Genomic DNA, 22,408 nt, shown 5'->3' with positions numbered 1-22,408 from the left:
TGAATGAACCAGATAAGTGTACCACCTTATTCGAAAATGCATCCTAAATTCCATGGCATAGTTGCCCTTTGAAAAGTAACTTTCTCAAAAAATGAACGGTTTGGGCCCTAAAGAAATATTGTTTTTTAGTTGAAAGTGAAAGACTTGTAAGCGATGAACACTCTGATTTGCAATAAGAGAGAAATGTATTCAGTTTACATACTAAATTCCTTTGTCAGTGATTGATCTAAGTTACGACAATGTAGGAGAAGAACATGAAATGTTAGTTGTCTCAGTGGTCAAAATGAAACACATCTAGAGTATACTTACTCGTTACTTGGATTGTGAGGGCAAACTGTTGCGCGAAGTTCATGCATAAGTTCCATCACAATCCTCAACACCGACCTTGAGGCAGGCTGCCCTGGCAGCCCTGAAGTCATGCAGCTCGGTAACGCATAGCGGTGGTATGTCTTTTTCAGCTATGTAGGCCGAGCATACAGCGTTTTCTTGGCAGCACCATTTCTCCACCTTGGTTGGCATGACCTTGCAATGATTGTAGGTACACCAGGTGGAAACGTTTTCCATACGACTAGGCTCAGTTTCATGCTCTGGTGATTCATCTATTGTCCGATTGCCCATTGTTTCCGCTTCTTTCGTTCTCTTTCCATTAGTTCCTCTTCGGAATACTCAGGCTCGTACTGGTTGGGCTGTATTGTTGCCATTTTACGTCAAAGATTTAAATAAAACAAAAGTTCTGCTAGTGTAAATACTTGTTTGCAGGGCTTCGTACTAGGAAGATAGCTGAACAGAGCAGAAACGAGTCACGGGCGATTGAAACTAAATACAGTGAAATGATTGAAAAAGCAATTTCTGCACAGAAAGGGTCTGTTTATACTTGAGGAAAGAAGCGTCCAGGCATTTCCATGGAGACACGTCAATAGCTTGTGCACAGAGAATGTTGACACGAGACGTGCATTGGCGTTGTGAAAAGGAGCTTAAGCATCTAGTGATGTCAGTTTGAGGGGCAGGCAATCTGTATTCTTGCTGTGAGGGCACTTGAAGGGTGAGGACGATGCATAAACGGATAAGATTAGCACAAGATGGCCGTGCCCAACCCGTTGTTTTCGCATGTGTAAAAGTAAGGAAAACTAAGGTTAGATATATAGAAAAAAAATGTAAATGATTACAGTGTGCTTAAAAATACTTGCCCGAACGATCGGGACAATAACATTTTTGAGCAAACTATTCCTATGTGTTTTGGTTTATTGTGCCAAGTATTTTAAAGAGATCTGGTGTAAATATAATAAAAATATATTTTAATATACATTTATGTGCAAGTGTTTCTTTGATGTGCTAGGTTCAGTGTACTTACCTACAACTTACATCTTCCTCCTTATGATAAGCCTGACTTCTCTGCCACTCTACCAAGGTTCCATCAGATAGCTTACTAAAGTCTTACCTTTAAGTCGGACTTTAGGAAATCTCCCCTAACCGTATGTCACCATGCTCCCTGGCAGCCGACGGGAGCTTCAATTTTTCCTGGTATCTCTGGCATTTCAGTATCCCAGGGGAGCGCCCAGAATAGGCTGCTGCATGGGGACACGATGTGCTCTATCAACAGTAATCCTGCATATCTCCTGACGAGGTAAGAATTCCTTGAGAAAGTGCTCCATCTCTCCTTTCTCAGTGCTCTCCAGTAGGCCCAGGAGGTGCCCATTGTTGCGGTGGGATCGATCTTACCTTGCACTGCAGCTCCCCAAAGCAGTTCTTCAACTGTACAACATCGCGTGAACTCACTGCCAATGTGTCTTCAGCCGTCGACAACCTCTGCTCTTTGTCCATTGCCCTGCACTTCAAATTGTCAACGTCCTGCCTTATCAACGAGATGCTCTGTGACAGAGAGCCAATTTCTTTAGAAATGTTTTAGTTCCCCTCAACGATTAACTGTTTGAGTTCACTGTTGGAGGGGTTGTCGGCACTAGTGATGCAGCCACCTGGACCCCAACCGCCTCCCCCCCAGCTGAAGCCTTAAAAATCAAAGAGGGCACTTCACCACCTGCAAGGAAGCTCTTCTGAATTGGATAGCTGCAGGCCTTCCTATGATGTGGTGCATTGTCTGCAGCCTTCCCGGCATCTGCCAAGTGCAACGCACGGCAGTGAACCCGAGTCTGTCTGCGCCGCCGACAGCCTCCAGCAACATAGCGCTACACCCCACTCAGCACCACAGGAGCAGGTGTCTACCACGCCCAAGCAGGAGACCCTAGCACACTCTGACTGGCTCTAGCACCGGTTTTCCTTCCCTCCACTGATCCGTCCTCCACGGCTTGGCTCGCGACCCAGGATGCTCCACGCGGACCCACCCAGCTACCTGCCACACTTCCACTTGCCTGCAGGCTGCTCGTCCAGGTGCCATACAACAGTCCGACCCTGCTCAAGATGCAGCCTCTCCCATGTCTCTGGCCCAGCCTCCAATCCACTCCGTTGGGTCTTCCTCGCTGCCAGCAGTCTGTCCTTTTACCACCAGCGGCACAGGGCCCCCTTGACCAGTTTCCGGCTCAGCAGGTCACAGCTTCTGCAGCTGGTCTCAAATCCAATGGTTGCCTACGACCCCAAACCCACCCCAACCCACAAACCTCCTTGCTCTGCTTCCGCTGCTTGTGCTCGCACTTCTAGCACTATTGCAACACCAGAGCCAGGGGGCACCGAATTGGGCAGCAGCATCTCCAGGTGAAAATCTGACCCATATTCAGGTCAATTAGCAGGATTAGTCTGGGATAATAAGAGCAGAGCGACTGGTAGAAGCTGTTACTCAGTTGCCATCTTGGCCACGACCCCTGATTTGAAAGTTCTTTAAAGTATGGTAAGTATTTTCTTCAAGTAAGGGAAGTACCCCACTCCTATTCCCAAGGTAAATCCTAGGAAAGGATCCTTACCCCAGGTTTGACTACCAAAGGCCAGGCCAGGGGGAGTTTAGGGACAAGAGCTTTCTCCCCAATGTTACCTGTTTCTGTCCCCCCACCCCCTGCAAGATCTTGCAAGTCCCCAAGCTCTCCTTGGAATGGTGATTGCTGCAGCACAGTAGCCCAACAGGAGGGTCGATCCACTGGGTGGTCCAGGGACACCTCCAAAGGCTTACAATCCCTGCTGGTAGATCCATGCATTGGAAGTGATTTCAATCCGGCACTCCTACTAAGTCAACGCCTAGTATGGGATGCCCAATGGAAACCCTTATTTATATATTTTTATGTCAAAGTTCGTTTAATTCTGGATGATGTACCCTTATATAAAGTCCCTCTCTTTTAATCCCCCCGACCTCACTGAGCCAAGTAGTAGGTTTGTTTTGCAAATTAAAAGATTTAGCTGAAGAACTGAACAATATATAGATTACACTTTTATGAATATGAATAATATCTAAATATCACACTTATGAATATGAACCATGATCAGCAATGGGTAATATTACAATATCAACAACCTCTTTAATCAATCAAGAGTAGGGATAGGAGGATTAATATAGTAGAGAATACTTGGTGCGGTTCAAGGAAATGCAGTGATATGAAATAATGCAACACAGAAATAAAACTTGATGTGAATTTAACCAAAGACAATGTAATCACTCTTTCTCCTGTTACTACTCACTCCCCCCAATCTGCAATATGAAGATATGGAATGAGGGAGCACAGGTATCAGGAATAACAATCAATAATGCAGTTCAATCCCAATTCCCCCCAACAAGCTTAGAGAGAACAGGAATGCTTTAAAAACAGGTCAAAATGCTTTTGAATGTGATTTGCAATGAATGGGAAAATGCTAAAAATTGATTTTAATTCTCTACCTAAGATTCAGAATTAGTGAGAGTGGCTTTGGATTGGTTCAGGGCAACACTAGCAATGATTTATGAATGATTCTCAGATTGAAAACGAAATTCAGAAGTTGAAAGCAAGAAATAGCTTTTTTACATGGGGTGAAATTGAGGCAAATTGCAAATTCGCTGGAACTTTTCCGCGTGCGGGAAACGCGATTGCAGCAAAACTACAAATTACGTTTCTAGGACGTACGGTTCAAAAGTTAGAGGTTTTTGTGAAGGTAGATTTTTCTTAAAGTCAAGATTTCAAAATGAAAGATGCGCTGTTGAAGATTTGGAACAAAGTTTTCTTAACACTAAAGAGTCTATGGAGCCGCAAGCTACACAACAGCCCAGCCACCTATCCAGAGGCACCTTCGGATGGTTTCTGTCTGCACGAGACGATTGCCTTTCTCCAGAAAATATATATTAGCGCCAAGATGATTATCACTACAATTATCAAGGATTATGTGGAGGAGAGAAGAATTTAGAATAGACAAAAGAGATTCAATAATGCAGTTATGGATAGGTTGGATTGGGTTACTTAAGCCTAAGAGGTTACTATGGACAGTTCTAGACTAAATACTCACTCCCATGGCTTTGGAATGGAATGGGCCCGTCAAGGGTTTGGACTTCACTCGCCACCGGACAGGATCAGGGCACCTGGACTCTGCTCTCAGCAAGGCACGCTGGTCTGCGCAGCCTCTTGGACTGGATCTGACAGGTTCTGGGTTACAGCTCTGCTCTGCGGGTCTGGATCTTGGTTCTAGCACGGGGTACTTAGCTAGAACAGCAAAACAGCTCAGCCAGGCTGTTGGATTTTGTGGTGCCCCTTGGAAGTTTAGGGATTAAAATCGGGTTGCTTAAGATTCTGAAGGCCAGCTGAGAGTTCAGCTTTTTGGATTGGGCCCTTCTGCTTCAAAGTTCTAGGGTCTGGTTTCTGGATCTGGTTCCAAGGTCTGGAGCCTGGATCTTCCTGCAGGGTGCTTCGCCAAGAAATCGGTTGATGAGTGGAAAGTGTGTGTGTTTCTGGGTCCTCAATAGTCCCTATTTATCCATTTCCAAAGTGGGTGGGGAGTCGGATTATCTATGCCCAACCCTCTAAGGATCTGATAGGTCAGAGAATTTCCCCTCTCCTGATTTGAGACAGGATCAGTGTGTCATATGTGTCAGAGTTACACTGTGTTTATGATCCAAAGGAAATCCCTCCCCTTTGCTTTTACTTAGGAAATAAATTTTCCCCACAAAACATATTTCCAAGATGCACAACTTGTTAATAATACATAATTACATGACAGATTGCTTAAGGTACATTGCTGTCCAACTCTCATCTTCCTGCGAGCTTTAGTTCATAAATGACAACTTTTTCGCACTTTTGGTGGGTTTCTCAATGTTAGTTCTGCACCAATTTTTATACATGCATACACATCCCATCTGGGCATATTCCTGTAACTTTTCATGTTCCTAACCTAAACACAATGGTTGGAATATGAATAGTTTCCGGGGTTCAGTCTCAGAACATCGCACAGATTCCAGATTAGTCTTAAACCGTGAGCGAATTTTTCATTTTAACAACCTCTAAGTTTCATATTTTTGTCAGTTCAGTACAATTTGCTATAAGCATTTTTCTAAAACATACATTTACTTCCACTTCAGTCCACATTTTCAGTCTGGCCCGCCTCTCAAGCTGGGCCGAGTCAGAGGGTCACATGGCTTGCCTTCCTGGCAGAGCTGTTGTGGTCAGTCACACCCGAATTAGCATTTTCTATTCAGTTCAAGGAACCCATTGTTTCTTGCTCAGGGCAGCAGAGGAAATCTCCTCCCCTTCTGATTAACATGCCAATGCGAAATCCTCTCCTTTTGGTGGGAATGAACAAGGTGGGAGAGTCTCAGGGAAAGAAAGCCTTTTGGAAGTTTTAGCTAAATCAGGTTACCTTATGGTCAATTGTAACATAGTTCCTCGTGAAAACATTACAATTATAAATTTAAATCACCAAACATATCTTTAATTCCAGTCTTTTTCAACATGAAAATCAAATGTGTGGCACTCTATATGCATTTGATGGAAATCCCTTCTTTGACATGTTTAGCTTTGAAAACACAAGTTTCTCCTGTCAGATTTAGAGATCGCCAGCGCCTGTCGGAGGCGAGTAACGGTACTGCACCCATTTTCGACAGATTTCTTTCCATCAAGTATCTTTAAAAGTGGATTTTGTTCTGATAACATATGATTCTTGCTGACATTGTAATTGTATGGGTTCTTGAAGTAGCATGATGTGGAACACCCAACAAGGAGGTTGGATCTTTTGGGTGGTTTGTGACCCATGACTTTAGTAAATTTGACAACCAAGAAAACGGATTTCCAAACAGCTCTTTCTTTTGGCAATCAGCATTGCTTTTTCAAGTGGTTTCAGGCTACTTTGTGGGTAGCCCAATGGTGGGTTTTGGCAGTGGTCTCCTGTGTTCACTGAGATAGGCAAAAGTGGATGGCGGCCTATTTTTCAGATTTTTACTGCGCAATTTTGGGTGATTTTTAGCGAGCAAAATGCTTTCCAGTTGCCATTTCTGAGGTTTCTGCTGCCAGCAATGCACAGTAATGTGTCAGGGCCTGGACCAGTGAGTTAAAACATCCCACAGGATAGAGACTGGCTGTTTCCATCCGTCTGAGGCACGAGCACGGAGTGTCTTCTGAGATCAGGCAGCAGAGCAGGGCTGTTCCGCTGCAAGAATCGTCCTTGGGTCGGCAGGCTCCTTTTCTTCATAAAAGTCTTGGTTCCAGCGATGATCTGTCGAATAGCTGCAGAAGGATTAACTGTTTGAGTTTATCCAAGATTCAGGTTGGGAGCTAGACCAAGCCCACCAATGGTATTGATCTGCAACATCCAACAGCCCAGGGTTGTCTCATCCTGGACAACCACTGCTCACCACATCCGTCCAGCAACAGACCTTGGAGTGCCGGAGGATGTGTATTGGGACCAGACAGTTCCAGTCCTCCTCCTGGGTCACACACAAAGCCCACTTGCCCGCAAAAGCAGCAATTTTCACTGGTAAAGGGATTATCATATATGGCATTTCCTGACTTGGGCAGACAGGAAGGCCACAGGACAAGATGGCCAAAGAACATGCAAAAATCTCGTGGCATGGCCATTTTAGGGTGCTAGCCACTTTTAGTAGCCATTCATAGTAAATGCAAAAGTGCACAAAAAACATAAAAATCACACAGCTGCCACCCGCTTGTTTTAGACACATCATCAAAGTAACCAGAAAGCCATTAGGTAAAAAGTTATGTACGGATGCAAAGTATCCCAGCTGCACTGCACTGTAAAGTGATGTGTGCATTTGTTAAAATAAAAGAATTCCAAAAGAGAGACTGTTTCTCAGCACTGACAGTCTTGAACTAGTCCGCTTTCCCAAAAGAATGTGCAAAACGGACAAGGGGAGAATAGCAGAAGGCTTTACTGACTTCCAAAAGTCACGACAGGGTTACATAGGCATCTATGGAGGGAAAGGTGGTGTGCACCGCAGAAGTTTTCATCTTTCTTTGTTTTGGGTCTTCTTCTGGAGGCTCAGTGGAACAGTTTGTTTTGCAATGTGGCAAACTCCAACACGGACCCGCAAACCCTGGGCCTTCCTTACCCAAATTAAGCACAGAGGATTGTGTTCTCAACAGATTCCGGAAGACCTACAGTGCTATCTGGACAAATCGGAGTGAAAGGGGTTAGTTAACATACCTGTTTCTGTCCCTCCGTAGGGTAACGGGCATACATTTTTTGGCTCTCACTCCCTCTGACCTAGCCTCTGCTTGTCTATCCTTGTTGAAGGATCCTTTCATAGGTCATACTTGTTGAATAGGATAGAGTGGAGTACTTACATAACTTTGAGTGAACGCTCATTTAACTTTAAAAAACTTTCCAAAGCACCACAACAGCCCACTGCATCGTTTCTAAATACCTTCCTTGTAGAGGCTATCGATTGGAACGTGTGCATTTTGGGCACAAGGCCCCATACCATTTTAGGGTTGGACTTATTTAAGATTGGGGAACAAATGTTGTGTTCGCTCAGCTTTTTTTCCTTGCATCTGACTACGTACTTGTGGTATACCAGTGACTGAATCATTTGCATTTCTATTCTCTCGATGGGGAATTTGTGTATGTTTGTGTTTGCGTGGCAATACCTCTGGCTTTTATATTATTGATGTGTAACTAAAGGCCTAATAAATAACTGTATTTTTACATACTGTCTACCCAGAATTATTGGTAGTTTTGCGTCTGCTCATTGTAGCCCTAGACCACTCTCACTTTTCCTGAGACTAAACCTTGACTGCTCAGTTACCTTATTTTGATTGGCTTTTGGTAAGCCTCTCATTTCCCCGTTTACCATAAATAGGGTGGCCTCCCAAGTCTTCCGACAAATGGATAGTTCTGGAAATCCATTTTAACACAGTCATTAGGGGGTCTACAATCCACTTATGCGCCCTGAGCCCAGGTAACCAGGAAAGCTGAACCAATGACCTCATGGGGCCCAATCGACAACTACAAAGAGTGCCACATGCTAACACAAGTTCGCCCAGGTCTGCATACTGGCCATTTTTGGGCATGCTTTGTGGTTGCCACAGACGGAAGAATAGCCAAAAATAAAATGGTCGAGGGTAGAACATTACAAAAATGCTTTGGTACACCGGTGGCTACCATATGGATGCTTTGGGTTATCACTGCAGTAAAAAGGACTACAAGCTTTTTATAGCCAAAACTAAAACATAGCTACCACTTGCATACACCAAAGCACACTTTTAGGGTGACAGTACCCCTGGGACCAGAAAAAGGATACTTAAAATACCCCCTCCCCCCCCAATCCTTGGATCACTATGGGCTACCATAGAACAGCACTTTAGAAAGGGTTTCAGTTGCTTGGCGTGGACGTGGAAATGGGTGGTGATAAAGGAATTTACTTAGTCTGTATTGATAGCAGGGAAAATATAATGGAATTTTATTTTTTTTATATAGAGTTTGGGCTGGGAGTTTTGTTTCTGGTGGGTATGGTTCAGAATGGTTTACTTGATGTACATATTTATGCATATGTTAGGTCTGCTGTTTGGCCATATCACAAATGAGTGAGGGAAAATCACCGGGTCCTGATGGTATTGTTTCGGAATTTTCTAAAAAATTTGAAGTTCAATTGGCGCCTGTTTTGTGTGGACTTTACAATGATTTTATTACATCGGGATTGAGGTGCGATTCCATGAAAGAGGCATTGATTGTGGTGATCCCAAAACCTAATAAAGATCACTCTAGATGTGGTAATTACAGGCCTATCTCAATGCTTAATGTGGATCTTAAAATTTTCACTAAAATTTGGGCCAACAGATTGAAATTATGTGCGAGTGGTCTGATTGATGGGTCTCAGGTAGGTTTCATTCCAGGGCGATACGGCTATGATAACATTCGAACTGTCCTAAATGTGGTTGGTGACCGATTTGGGAAAGACACGAATGAAGTCAGTGTTTTTTGATGCTGAAAAAGCCTTCGATAGGGTAAACTGGAAGTTTCTGGAATGCACTTTGCTGAAAATGGGTTTTGGCCCGAGTTTCATGAGAATAGTAAAATGTATTCATAGTGATGTTAAGGCCAGAGTATTGGTTAATGGGGTGTTTTTGGATCCGTTTCAGTTGTTGAGGGGTACGAGACAAGGTTGTCCGTTGTCACCTTTTTTGTTTGATTTGGCGTTGGAACCTCTTGCTGCCTATTTTAGACTATGTGAGATTATTAAAGGTATAAAAGTTGGGAAGGTTGAAGTGAAGGTTCTGTCATACGCTGATGATATGCTTCTCATGTTGTCGAATCCAGAAATGTGTGGGGATGTTGTAAAATCAATGTTTCAAGAAGTGGGTGAACTATCGGGGCATAGGGTGAATTGGGATAAAACTGAGGTTTTCCCCTTGTCTGATCGGCGTGAGTGTACGATTTTGAGTTCATGGAATTGTAAGTGGTCTCCGGGGGGGAGGGGAGGAAGTAAGTATTTAGGGATTCATATTATTGGGGATTTAAAGAAATTACTGCATTATAACCTGGACTTGGTAACTGAGCATATGTCATTATTGATTAGGAGATGGGAGAGATTGACCTTGAATCTGTGGGTAAAGATCAGTGCCATTAAAATGGTTCTTTTGCCGAAAGTCTTGTATGTTCTTCAATCCATCCCGTTGTTGTTGTATAAAAAACAGTTGCTTAAGATTGAAAAGTTTTTTCTTCTTTCTATTGGGGTCCTGGAAAAAGGCCTCGGGTTCCCAAATATATCCTAGTACAAAAGGTTGAGGAGGGGGCATTTGGATTCCCTGATTTGGTTAACTATTACAAGGCGTTTTTACTTTTTAAAAAAAGTTCCTATTTTAGAGATTGTGTTGTGAATGAACCAATTTGGTTGCGTATGGAACGGGACATTTGTGCTCCTTTTGACTTGAGGTCCTTATACAGTATGGGTAAATTGCCAGTTAAGAGAATGAAATTGTGTCCGATCGTGGCTACTAGACGAGTGATGGGGGAGTAGTTTCGAGACAATGGAATGAGTTATGGTTTCAGCAGTGATGGTTCTATTTGGTACAATGAAGCTTTGCAGATTGATAATAAATGTTTCAATTGGCCTATTTGGGTAATTAGAGGTATCCTGAGACTGGCGGATGTGATGGATGGGGATAGGTTGTTGAGTTTTGAGGAATTGATGAATAGGTACGGTTTAAGCCGAAATGAACTAAATAGATACTTGGCTTTTGAGTCTATGATAATTAGTAGAATGGACCTGGCTGATGGTTCTATTGGGGATAAACCGGAATTTAGTAAGTTATTGGAGGGTCAGGAATATGGGGTACGTACCTATATGCAATTTATGCCTATTGACGAGAAACTTCGGGGGGCATGGTTCAGGTTGAGAAATACTTGGTCGGCTGATGTTCTGGATGATATTTCTGAGTCAGATTGGAGATACATTCTGAAGGCTAATTTGAATTTGCGTCCTGATATGGGTTTACGTTTAATTCGGCAGAATATTATTGGGAAATTATAGTGGACGCCTGTTAAGATGTTTAGGTTGGGGCTTCGGCCTGATGATTTGTGTTGGTGTTGTACTGAAGAAAGGGCTACATTATTGCATTTACTGTGGGATTGCTCGAGAGTACGGGAGTTTTGGACGGCAGTGATTGATAGGATTGATTTGATTTTTTGGTGTGGTTTTGCAAAGGTCGGTGGTGAGTATCATTCTACTTTCCCGTAAAGATAGGGGTGGTTGAATTAGGAGACATTCTTGCTGGATTGACAGGGCCATAATGGTGGCTATTAAATAGATACTTAGGGTTTGGAAATTGAGGAAGAAACTACAGTTGATGAATGGCTGACAGAATTACATCTTTTGGCACAGTATGATAAGGTTTCATTTCGTAATAGGGATAAGGATGAGGATTATATGAAATTATGGGGCCCATTTATGGCTCTATATGATTGAAGGGAAAGTGTACTTGTTTTACTGGCTATGGTTTTTGTGGTGTACTTGGTGGGGTTCCCCCCCTTTTCTTTTTTTTTTTGTTTGTCTTGTCTGGTTATGGTTATTTTGTTGGTTATGTTTCAGTATGGTTGGTTTTTTGTTTAGTTTGAACTATATGCGATGCTATTGTTGTTTTGTGAATTTCATTCTTTTTGCTGATTGTGAAACATTGTTACTTTTACTATTGTTGTTTATGTGAAAAATAAAGTGTTATTGGGGGAAGAAAAGGGTTTCAGTGACAGGAGAACTTCAGTAGAAGTCCCTCTGTTCTCAAAAATAGTCAATAATCCAGGGAAGAAGCAAAACGTTGAGGGAGTCCCATAATGAGTCAAGAGAACCCCAAGAATGTTGTTCTGTTATAACACTTGGTTTTTGGCACAATTATGCTAATTCAAACTGAGCTCGCCCTCAATCTATCAAATTCAAAGGAGGCCATGTATCGTAAAATATAATTCTCTAGCATTGTGCAAAGGTTGAAATGACAGTGATGTCAATTATCTTTAAACATGTCAGCCCCTCAAATTTATGACGGCATTGTGTATATTTCGAATGTTATTAATGCAGCAGTCACTTCTCATTGAGGTTTGTTCTGCCATAGCCCTTTGGGCATTTAATCTACGTTGGCCAAGGTGAAGACACTTGATGGCATTTACACCATGATATGATTGGCCCACAACATTAACAGGATAGATACTTAGTGTTGAATTGTATGCATCTGAAAAACCTTAATTTCCTTTGGATGACTAGTCCAATATATTGCAATGCCATACATGCTACTTAACTTGAAAATTATCAAATATGCATTTTCTCAATACCAACTTGAGCTTGGTGTGCTGTCGACTATTGGATAAAAAAATACAAAGGTTTCTTGAATGGCTTTAAACATTCTTTGGCTGACCTTTTTAACCCTTTCACCAGCTTACAGTTCTAATGGAAAAGTGTGCGATCTACCAGTAAGTTTGGTTTGCAGTGCTGTGCGTGTTTGTTGCTTTGTAGAAGGTTTTTTTTTAAAGAAACATATCATTTCACAAATTTTTTAATTCTTGAAACATATGGCATTTACTTTTGATTCTTGATCAATTGTGCAAATTACACTAGGCTACATATTTTCATTTTGCAATTTATATGGGTTTGACATCCGAAATATTTGTGATGAAACCTTTTTACATCTGTAATCATTTGACCTGCTCTTAATTTTTAAAAAAAACGTGTTTGGGACCCTTACTGCAAGTAGGTTGGGATGGAAAAGTATCTTCAAGTGCTTTTGTTTTCATCTTTTGAAAAACAGGTTTCATAATGCTCACCAGCCCCAGTATCACTAATGCCCTCAACCCCTCCCGTGTGGTGTTCATTATCTTTCGTGGCACTGGTATCTGCCTGTTTTTCTAGCATGGATGTGACACTGCTTTGCTCTGCACCATCCACATTAATGTGCTAGGTTGTAATATTTTACTTCGGAATTGTGATCTGCCAGTTAATTCCCTTTGTGCGTGTATATATTCTGTGCTGCGCACAAATGTTAACAAGAACAGGATTTTGCTACACCTAAGCCTTCTGAGAAACAAGTTGTTTTGTGGCTGTCTTCTTGAAGGATGTCAAGAGCCTTCATTTTGGTCTGGTTACGAATCTTCAAGTGTCCAGCAGCCAACTGAGGCTTAGAAAATGTCTCAACTTTATAAGAACATGCTTCCTTCCCTCTGTAGTCTTTGCCATAGACCCTAAAGCTTTAGATGTCCAAGGCAAAAAACATGAGACTGCTGGTCTTGTGCTTAAACAAATAATGCATGTTCTGGAGGCCTTCATATGTTGATAGATTCTTGAAATATTCTTCTTATTAACTAATTTAAAACATTTTTTAATGCTTGAAATAAGTTAAGAGGCAACCTTTCAAACTGCAAATGTTTAAATACCTCCTAGACTAGGCTGCTTCTCATTTCGGCACCAAAATGTGTGGACATGCCTATCCAGTAGCTTCATTCTTTCATCTGAATGTTTAGTATAAAGTCAAATACTTAAAAAGAAACCAGAGTTACTGCTAAGATTTTGAGTATATGCTCTCTTCTTGTGACTGGCCAAAGTGTTTACTACAATAAACAAATAAGCGGCCTCAAACCGGGACTTTTCCAAAACCTCTTTTTGACATTTTTAAGGCTCTTCAACTTCTTTTGTTTCTGGGGCACTTATTGTCATGTAGCTGGGACGGGTAATAGGTCAACTGGACCTGTATCACCCCAAATCCTTGGTTGCTGAACATCATCAAAGGGAGGTAATCCCTTGCCATGCCCTGATTGTTCTTGCAGTGTCCACTCAATCTTTAGAAAATGTCGCAGGCCTTTCAGAAGAAGGTAAAACAGCTAATTTTAGAAGTTTGTGAATTTATTAGAAAGCAATTTTTGCTCCATGTTTTATACTTGACAAGAAATCTAGATTCTATTACTAACACTAACAACTTTCTCTTGGATCCCTTTCCATTGTTTAGCTTGTCAAATCTTGACTTCAATGCCAACACAGTGAAATGTGTGCGCATTTAATGGATTTGCAACTTACACCATGAAAAATGCTATTCAGAAAAAAAATATGGCATATACCAGATATTGGAGGCATTCACTTTCAAGACAGAGGCCTACAATTCACCTGTATCTTGATGGGTTGTCCGGTTGAGGCATCACCTCTGTAGCAAGCTCTTGCCTGTCTCAATCTAATGTGCAAGATATACTGTTCAATATGGGCTTTCCATGTACATCATCCTGAGTTAACCCTGTTCTATCTCTGGGGTGTAATTCATTAGGGCGCTGGGAAGCCAATTATGATCATCTACAGCCCCGTACACTCACCGGTGTGAGAAGAGCGGGACTTTAGACTTCAAACTCTCAAAGTTGGAAGCTTTATTTTAAAAGAGCCTCCCTCTCCAAACTAGAAATCTAATTTTTCTTGCAGCCAAATGCACAATCGTGTTCTACTTCAACAAACAGAGACAATTATGCTTCCATGCACTTTGCTAGCCTCTAGTGGAACTGTAGGGGTATTTGTTACAGTGGATCTTAAGGGAGCAAGCTGCATGAAAGCAGACTATCAACATTTTTACAATGTGATGCATATGAATGAAATTATTGCTTTTTTGGGTTTACTTTAAATATAGTGGTTTGGTCTCATTTCATTTCTTCACTTCTGATGGGCTTTGCATAATTGCAATGATATAAGAATTTTACTGGAAGTGGTAAGCTTTTTATTTTTGCACATAGTAGATATACTCCTGGAGAAGAAGGCATTGGAATAAGCCATTTCTAGACGAATCAGCTTGGACCATTTGTTTCAGAAACTATAGGGTTGCTGTTCACAGTGGATTTTCAAATTCCTCGGTACTTTACAGTGGCATATACACATACTTTGTAAATGTGTATGACAGCGACTTATCGGACGCCTACTCTTTGGCCATGTCATCCTGATGAAATGCCTCTTTTTGCAAGGAAGTTTCTTTTGGCTTGCATGTTTGAATCCGGTCTCCCATCCTGTCCAGCTTTCGCCCACACCGCACCCACCCAGCTCTCGCCCACCCCTCCGCCCAGTCTCTAGGATAAGTGTGTTTAGGAGAAGAGAGAATTGGACAAAGTCATGGAAAACGGCATTCATTGTTACTCGTACTCTTTCACATTACTTACTACGAAGTCCTGTCGGCACACCACTGAGCCATGTTGGAAGAGCCTGGTGGGACTGGGGTGTTATTGACAGTGGTGCAAATTGGGGAAAGGGAATGCTTATTATGCTTCTGTGGCATGTAAGTTTCATCTGGCGTCTATGAAATCTCAAGGAGTAACATCTTTTAAGAGAAGTTTGCGTCATGATCTGCTGCCTGAGGGTTCCAACCAGAAGAGCTCATTTTATTCACTAAAATACATTTTCAAACCCAGAACATTTTTGGTGTTCAATTCTTTTTTATCGCTTTTTGATAGTTTTCAGGTTTTTGAAGAAATACTCAGGTGGTGAGTATTTTTCAATACATTTGTGAAATTGATCTTTATTTTTGTGGTGCTTTTAAGAGCTAGGTCAGCAGGTCAGCTGGTGTGATAGGTTGTTTATTTTGGGTGCTCCAGACAAGCTGTCAAACTAAGTGTTTCTTGCAAATCCATACTCCACAGCAGTAAGTGCAAATGCAGTAATCTTTTTTATTTTTAACAATTGAAAATCATAAAGTAGGCAATTAACTGTCAAGCCTCTCTATACAGCCATGTCCTTCTAGAGAGCTCATCAAATGTGCTTTATATGCTGACCTTTCAAAACAAAACGAAATCCTATCATGAAAAATTATTGTAACCTGCCTGCCTTCTGTTTTTTCACGTATGCATTTTTCTTCTAAAATTCACGTTGATCGAGTAGCAAAAAATTGATTTGGCTGTGGCTTTGCTTTTCATGGCCCTTGAACACAGAAATTGCTGCCTAGTCTCTGAAAGTCGGGACAGTTCTGGCTACTTGTATCTAGTAAACATGTTTGATTTTGTTAAAGAAAACTGAGCTGGTTAATGGGTTCCAAAATCCTGCTTTTATTTAAGGTATAATGGAAAATAAATGTTTTGTAACAGAAGTAGTTCAGATTAACTGCGACTGTGAAACAAAACATTTTATTCTTGGAGTGGTTGTGTGCTTCTTTATGCACCATGCTTTTGCACTTCCTGCGCCTAATTGGTAGGGTACAATGAAAGAGCACATGAAGTTCAAGAAACCACAAAAGAGGTTACGTATTCACTGTTGGGAAGACCTGTCATTCTTAAGCTTCTGCTAACAGTTTTATTGTCTCATCCCTTCAGGTGAGGGCTTTGCAGATTTCAGATCAGATGGAACAGATGATGGCTTTACAGATTTCAAAACTGCCGACAGCATATCACCACTAGACCCACCTTCAAATGACTCAACCTTCTGTGCACCATTTCCTCCTCTCACTTTACAGCAAAAATCCCACACACAGCCAAGGACTCTGAACCTTAAAGACCTAGATCTTTTTTCCGCTGCCAATTCTCCAGGCGACAGCAAGCCACCTTCATTCCCTGCCTCACTAAGTTCAACAAAGTCTGCATCCTTCCCTGCACCTCCATTACCATCATCTGTCACAACATCTGTGATTCCCGGTAAGAGTCCCAGCCTAACTGATGAGTTTGGGGACTTCAATCTTTTTGGGGGCCCTTCAAACAGTGGCCCAGTTGTGGGACAGGATGACTTTGCCGATTTCATGGCTTTTAATAATAGTACTGGTTCATCAGAGCAAAAGACTGAGGACATGCATAGCACTTTGAATCAAGAAACACGTGTTCTGCCATCCTCCTCTTCTTCCACATCAATAAAGAGTGGACAACTTTCCACAGCGGACAGCTCTAGCAAGTACGATATCTTCAAACAGCTTTCACTGGATGCATCTGGCACTGGTTATGAGGAGCTTCGTGATGCTGCACCATCATTTGTAAAAAATGATGATGACTTTGCTGACTTCCAGCCCAACAGATTTTCTTCATTTAGCAACTCTGAAAAATCACTGGTAGACAAAGTGTCAGCTTTCAAACAGACCAAAGAAGACTCTGCATCCGTCAAGTCTCTGGATCTCCCTTCAATTGGTGGAAGCAGTGTTGGAAAGGAGGATTCAGAAGATGCGCTTTCTGTTCAGTTTGACATGAAACTGGCTGACGTAGGAGGTGACCTTAAGCATGTCATGTCTGATAGCTCTCTGGATTTGCCTACAGTTAGTGGCCAGCATCCTCCTGCAGCAGGTGAGGAATTGGTAAGATTGCTGTGGTGATCAAGGTGGTGGATGCCAACAAAATCCTAACAGCTTTATATGACAGATTCCAGTATTGCTCACTATTGGTTCCATTGGCCAAGATTTCTAAGCTTGGGATAACCTGTTGTGTATCTGCCCCTTACCTAAAAAGTGTTATCTGTGAGCATTGGAGCATGTGCTTCAGCCAGGTTTTGTATGATTTTTGCCCAGATGAAGTATAAGTGGGGACAAGACCTGTTGTGTTCAGGTAGTAGAAGTTCCCTGTGAAGTTCATGCCACAAATACATTGGAGCATTTTACTCCTCCTATCCTGGGTCTCAATTTGGGGCAATCTCTTCCAGCCTGGATGTTGTTTTTTTAATGCAGATGCTGGATCAGCCTTTAACCAGTTACCTGTGCGCTCATTTCAGAGTATGAGCTACTGGTTTTGTCTGTTAACTGGTTAGGCTATATTGTAGGCAGCCAACTGTGTTCCGTTAGATCCAGTGGAAAAATCTATGTAGAGTAGCTATTTATTTTTGTATTTAATTTATTGTCTTCTCAGTGCTTTCAGGTTATTGAGGTTCCAATCCTGCCAGTATTTCATGCCAGAATGTATGCCATTTCAGTGTTGTTCCAGCATTTCTTCATGCCTTTGATTCACGCATTGCCACACATACTACCAACAGTGCCAAAACTACAGACCGTATACTTTAAAAGTAATCTCCTTTTCAAGACGCCATTGAGCTGACCTGCTAATACATGTGCCTGCCTGAAAAGTGGTATGCATTAAATTAGTAGATTATCAAAAGTGTAACATGTCACATCTAGTTAATATGCTGCTGGTGTTAAGCCCCAGGCAAACCTCTTGTTCACAAGCACCACCTATTCAGTCCTCTGCGTAGAAGTAGAGTTCAATGTTCCTACTTCACATCCATGTTGTTAACCACCTATTTCCGAAGTGCCCTGTTGACCTCTTTATATGTAACAAGATAAGATTGGGTAAGACTCTATAGGGAAAGTTGTTGTGGCCTTTAATTCCATCGGAAGCATTGTCTCTGTGTTTTGTTCACATTGTTAGTTAATCCTGACTCTTAAGACGACTTTATTAAGAAGACAGTTATTTTTGGCCTTCATATTTCAATAATGTTAGTGAATTGGACTGCTTTTCCGTCCGTGTTCTCTTTTGGGAAACTGTACAGATGTTTGGGTGTAGCGTTTCAGAATAGAACCTTTTTCTGCAAGCAATAGTGAAATAAGCAAGAACTGCTTCATTGTAACCTTGAAACAAAACATGTTTTTTCTTAGTTATTGATGATCAAACCTCTGGCTAAATCAAAGCTTGGTTAACGGATAGCAGATCAACCCACAGCTGGTTATTTCCTATTTGTCCTTTTAGGCACCTTTCTTCTCCATTTTATCTGGTCACTTTAATTTTACCTGAATTTGGAATTTCACTTTCCAATAAGTGGTCGCTGCCTGACTAGTGGAATTGAGTAAAAGTGTCAAATCTAGTGTGCCAATGTATGAAATATTAGTAACATGGATTGGGAATGCTTTATCCCAAAAGATCGGCTCCCACCTGTGTATTCTGTAAGAGAGCGAGTTAGATAGCATTACGAAGATGACACAAACTGGCATTTTGTATTTGCAGATCTCTTAATCTACAGACTCGCACATTGCGCAAATCCCCTAAATGACCTGAACTTGTTGATTTTTCCCATTTCTTTCAGTACTGTCTTAAGTGCTGTAAAATTTGGCAGTAAAGTGGCGCATTAGAATTACAGCTACATAACCACACTGCAAAATTACAAATTTGGTGGTGACGGGAAGCTATACTTCGAGCATACAATGGGGATCTTTCCTCTACTTTACCACTCAAAAATTGAGTAATTATTACAGGCGGTACATTGCCCATTAAGTCTTATGGATTTGAAGAATAAGAATTAACCAAGCCGATGTTCCACTCTTAATTGGGTAGATAAAGCGCTATTTAAGAGCGACCAAATTGGTAAACAAGTTTGGCAGGATTTCCTCAGGAAATACTGCCGAACTATTAACGAGGCCCGAAGTTCCTTCTCCACTACTTCATATATTCCGCTATGTACATAGTTTAAACAAAACCTATTTTTGCTACTAAACTCCAGTCTAAATATTGCTCACAAAGTACAACATTTAGAAAGATTAACTGCAAAAGGCAACTTTGTTGTATTCCTTAAGCTTTCAGCATGTTTGAGACCCACCCTTACAGTCTTCTAAATTGAAAGATCATTATCCTTAGTCTTACATAATTTCCGACAGTTTGTTAGGCACATACTAGAATAGTTCTGATGAAGACCCGATTTAGATTTTAAATCTAGATCTGAATCTATATTTAGATTTGGAAACGTTGTCCCGATTCCAATCACAATGTGCTGTTTATTTCCTTTTCATATCCCAACTAGTGCAAAATTGGTGTGAGGGTGTTTGTTTGGTCCTTAGAAATAGTTGGGTGTTCACACACAGCTGCTAACAATGGTTTCATACAATATAGCCCTCACAAATTCACGACACCTTGGACTGTTCAGTCCGTGCTTCACGTGAAAAGCCTGTTTTTTTTAGTTTCAGTTTTCTCTAAAGATTGTGATTTGCCCTCAGTTGCGTTGTGACATATTGAAGGGTGTAGGCTAATATCTTGACTTCAAATGCAGTGTGTTACCCATTTCTGACTCTTACGTTGTGGGCTTGTGCCTGGGTAAAGATGGGAGTGGAAGATGCTGGGTTTCTCCATGCACTCTGGTCATGTGCCACTGGTTTCGTCACTCACTGTTGATTGGTTCAGCAATTTATTCTACCCTCCAGCATCAGCCCCCTTGCCCCTAGATGTTGTGTTAGAATATTCACTGGTTCTTCATTTGTTTAATCAATTTTTCTTAAGAGGATTGACTACTCACCGTCATACTTTATGAAGTTTGTAGGTTTCATGTTTTGCCTTTGGGTTCCAAAATATTCACATTCAAAATTCTGGACGGCTTAGTGGGAATCTTCTGGTGCTGACATTTCCTCCACACTTACAGCAACAACCATCTGATGTTGGAGTATATGTTAATGGGATTTTGTATCCACCTTAAGGAGCATCTGTATTGAATTTCTTAAAATTCAGGCTGCTACTAAAACGTATCACAGAGCTATGTTTAACTCCTTGGTGAGATTCAGCCTGTCTGACATGGTTTCTGAACATCACTGCTCAAGACCCGTGATGATGGAAGCTTTTGCATAGTATGTGCTCTGTCAGTGTTTGTGGGAAAAGTATCAGATGAAATCTTCAAAACATTGAACCATTTTGGGCACTCTAAATCTGCATATTGGATGGAATGCCCATGCTCAGTGGTCTCAAGAACTTTACAATGATATGCATGTCTTCCGCGCTCAACAAGACTACGAAGACTAATTTATTTTATTTAATATTTATTTTATATATGAGATTAAATACCTTGCATACCTTGTCAAGAAAATGATTTTTGGAGTGCTTATGAATGTATATATTAAATATAATAACCAGAAAATGCAGATCGTATAATCCAATTCACATGAAAACATAATACCGTGCTACATATTTAAGTCCGCTACATAAGAATACAGTAGTGCCATTTATGTTTTTGGCACTTCAAGCTAGTTTGGTAAGAGAACATTTTTTAGTTCTTCACTAAAGAACAACGGAGAGGGGGCTAAGCATATGGCAGCAGGAAAATTATTCCAGCGACTAGGAGCAGCGCATGAAAAAACCTTTGAGTCTGAGCTTCATGAACTCCAGGGTTTTCAAGTACAAAATTAGTTTTACTACATGGATTCTTATTGCCACCAGGAAGTTTTAAAGTGAAATATGAAGATTGACTGAAACAAGTAGCTTTATTGGTCATACAACCCAATTAAAACCACATCTGAGCCTCAAACGAAAAAGTGCTAAGACTTCATAATAGAAGACGCTGCTTCTACTTTTCTAGAACATGTAACCAGCTGAGTGAAAGATTATTTTTAAAGGTCTCAAGCCTTTTTTCGTTACTCCTACACATTACCACCATTTATATTTTAAGGGACCAAGGACTGAATTACTGACAGAGGTCAGCTGGAAAAAGGTTTTATCCAATTTTTTTTCTTTTCTTTTATTATTTTTTATTAGTGTTATTTTGGTTAAGTAAACCTTTTTAACACATTACAAAATTACATCAAGTACATAAATGTAACATTCAAAAACACTAACCATATATAAAAAATAAAAAGGAGCTTCATACTTTATTTTTCCCTTTTCCCAATGTGAATAATATAAAAACAATCATATGTTTATCTATATTCCATAATAAAAACCTTTAAAACATTAAAACAAATCAATTCAAAGCATAATTATAATCATACATATTCTTCAAGATAACATTATAGGATGTTCTAGTTTGTTTCACAATCTCTACCAGCGTTTGTATTTCGTCCGCATATGACATATTGTAAAAATTCAGTACCATTGAGTTTCCAGAGAATATTAGCACCCAGGATTGATCCGAGGCATAATTTAACAATTCATATCTCCGGTTTAAAAAAAACCTTTTTGTAAATCTCGCCTAATTTCCCACACACCGTTAAGAGGCGCCTCAAGGTCTCAATCCCTATATTGCAAAATCTACATAGCATTTGAGGGTATGGGATGCCCCTCCAAGCTCCAATTTGTGGATAAGTAGGGAGCAGCTCCAATCTAAGCATCACAATTAACCTTCTTACATTTATGGCATAGTGATTTATAAGATAGTTGCAAGGGGTATCAACCAGGAAGCTGTCCTTTACCAATAGATTGTATTTTTTCATCTTTCCCAGCTTTGTAATATTACTATCCCGGTTCCAAACCCTAGCCACATTTTTCATTTTATTTTCCGTCACAAAAAAAACGTGGTTGTTAACTTTATCGGGAAAGCAATTTCATTAACAAACACCATGATATTGTTTTTTCCATTCTTTCATAATACATCTGCCACTATTCTTGTTTAACATGCTACCAAAGTCCGAGAATATAGATTCCTTATCCTCCAGCTTGAGCAGCATATGAATATAGAACGTACCCATCCTTATTTTCGTTTGTGTATTTAGTGATGTCAAACCAAGTTCTATCAATCCCCTCTTCTGGTGCATTTTTGGGTAACCCCAACATTCTTTGCCACAATTGTTCCTCCAATTTCTTAATCCACATTTTCTTTTATTGTAAGGACTTCCAAACCATATGACAAACATGTTATTAAGCACTTTTCATATAGTTTCACCAAACCTTCAATTGGTAAACCACTTTTATG

At 40.8% G+C, this 22,408-nt stretch overlaps 1 protein-coding gene across 11 annotated transcripts in view; it reads left to right on the top strand.

The window, feature by feature from the left end:
* The window catches only part of SYNRG (synergin gamma), a 1,253,369-nt gene that overhangs the window by 740,067 nt on the left and 490,894 nt on the right, over window positions 1-22,408 (top strand). For all 11 annotated transcript variants that reach the window (XM_069614681.1, XM_069614680.1, XM_069614679.1 and 8 more), the window contains one exon: window positions 16,156-17,106. In XM_069614681.1, the coding sequence (XP_069470782.1) occupies window positions 16,156-17,106 (951 nt within the window). The remainder of the gene's footprint in view (window positions 1-16,155; window positions 17,107-22,408) is intronic.

Source organism: Ambystoma mexicanum, chromosome 9, assembly GCF_040938575.1.
Source record: "Ambystoma mexicanum isolate Mex_15411 chromosome 9, UKY_AmexF1_1, whole genome shotgun sequence".
Classification (NCBI taxonomy): domain Eukaryota; kingdom Metazoa; phylum Chordata; class Amphibia; order Caudata; family Ambystomatidae; genus Ambystoma; species Ambystoma mexicanum.
This window is presented reverse-complemented; position numbering and strand designations above follow the sequence as displayed.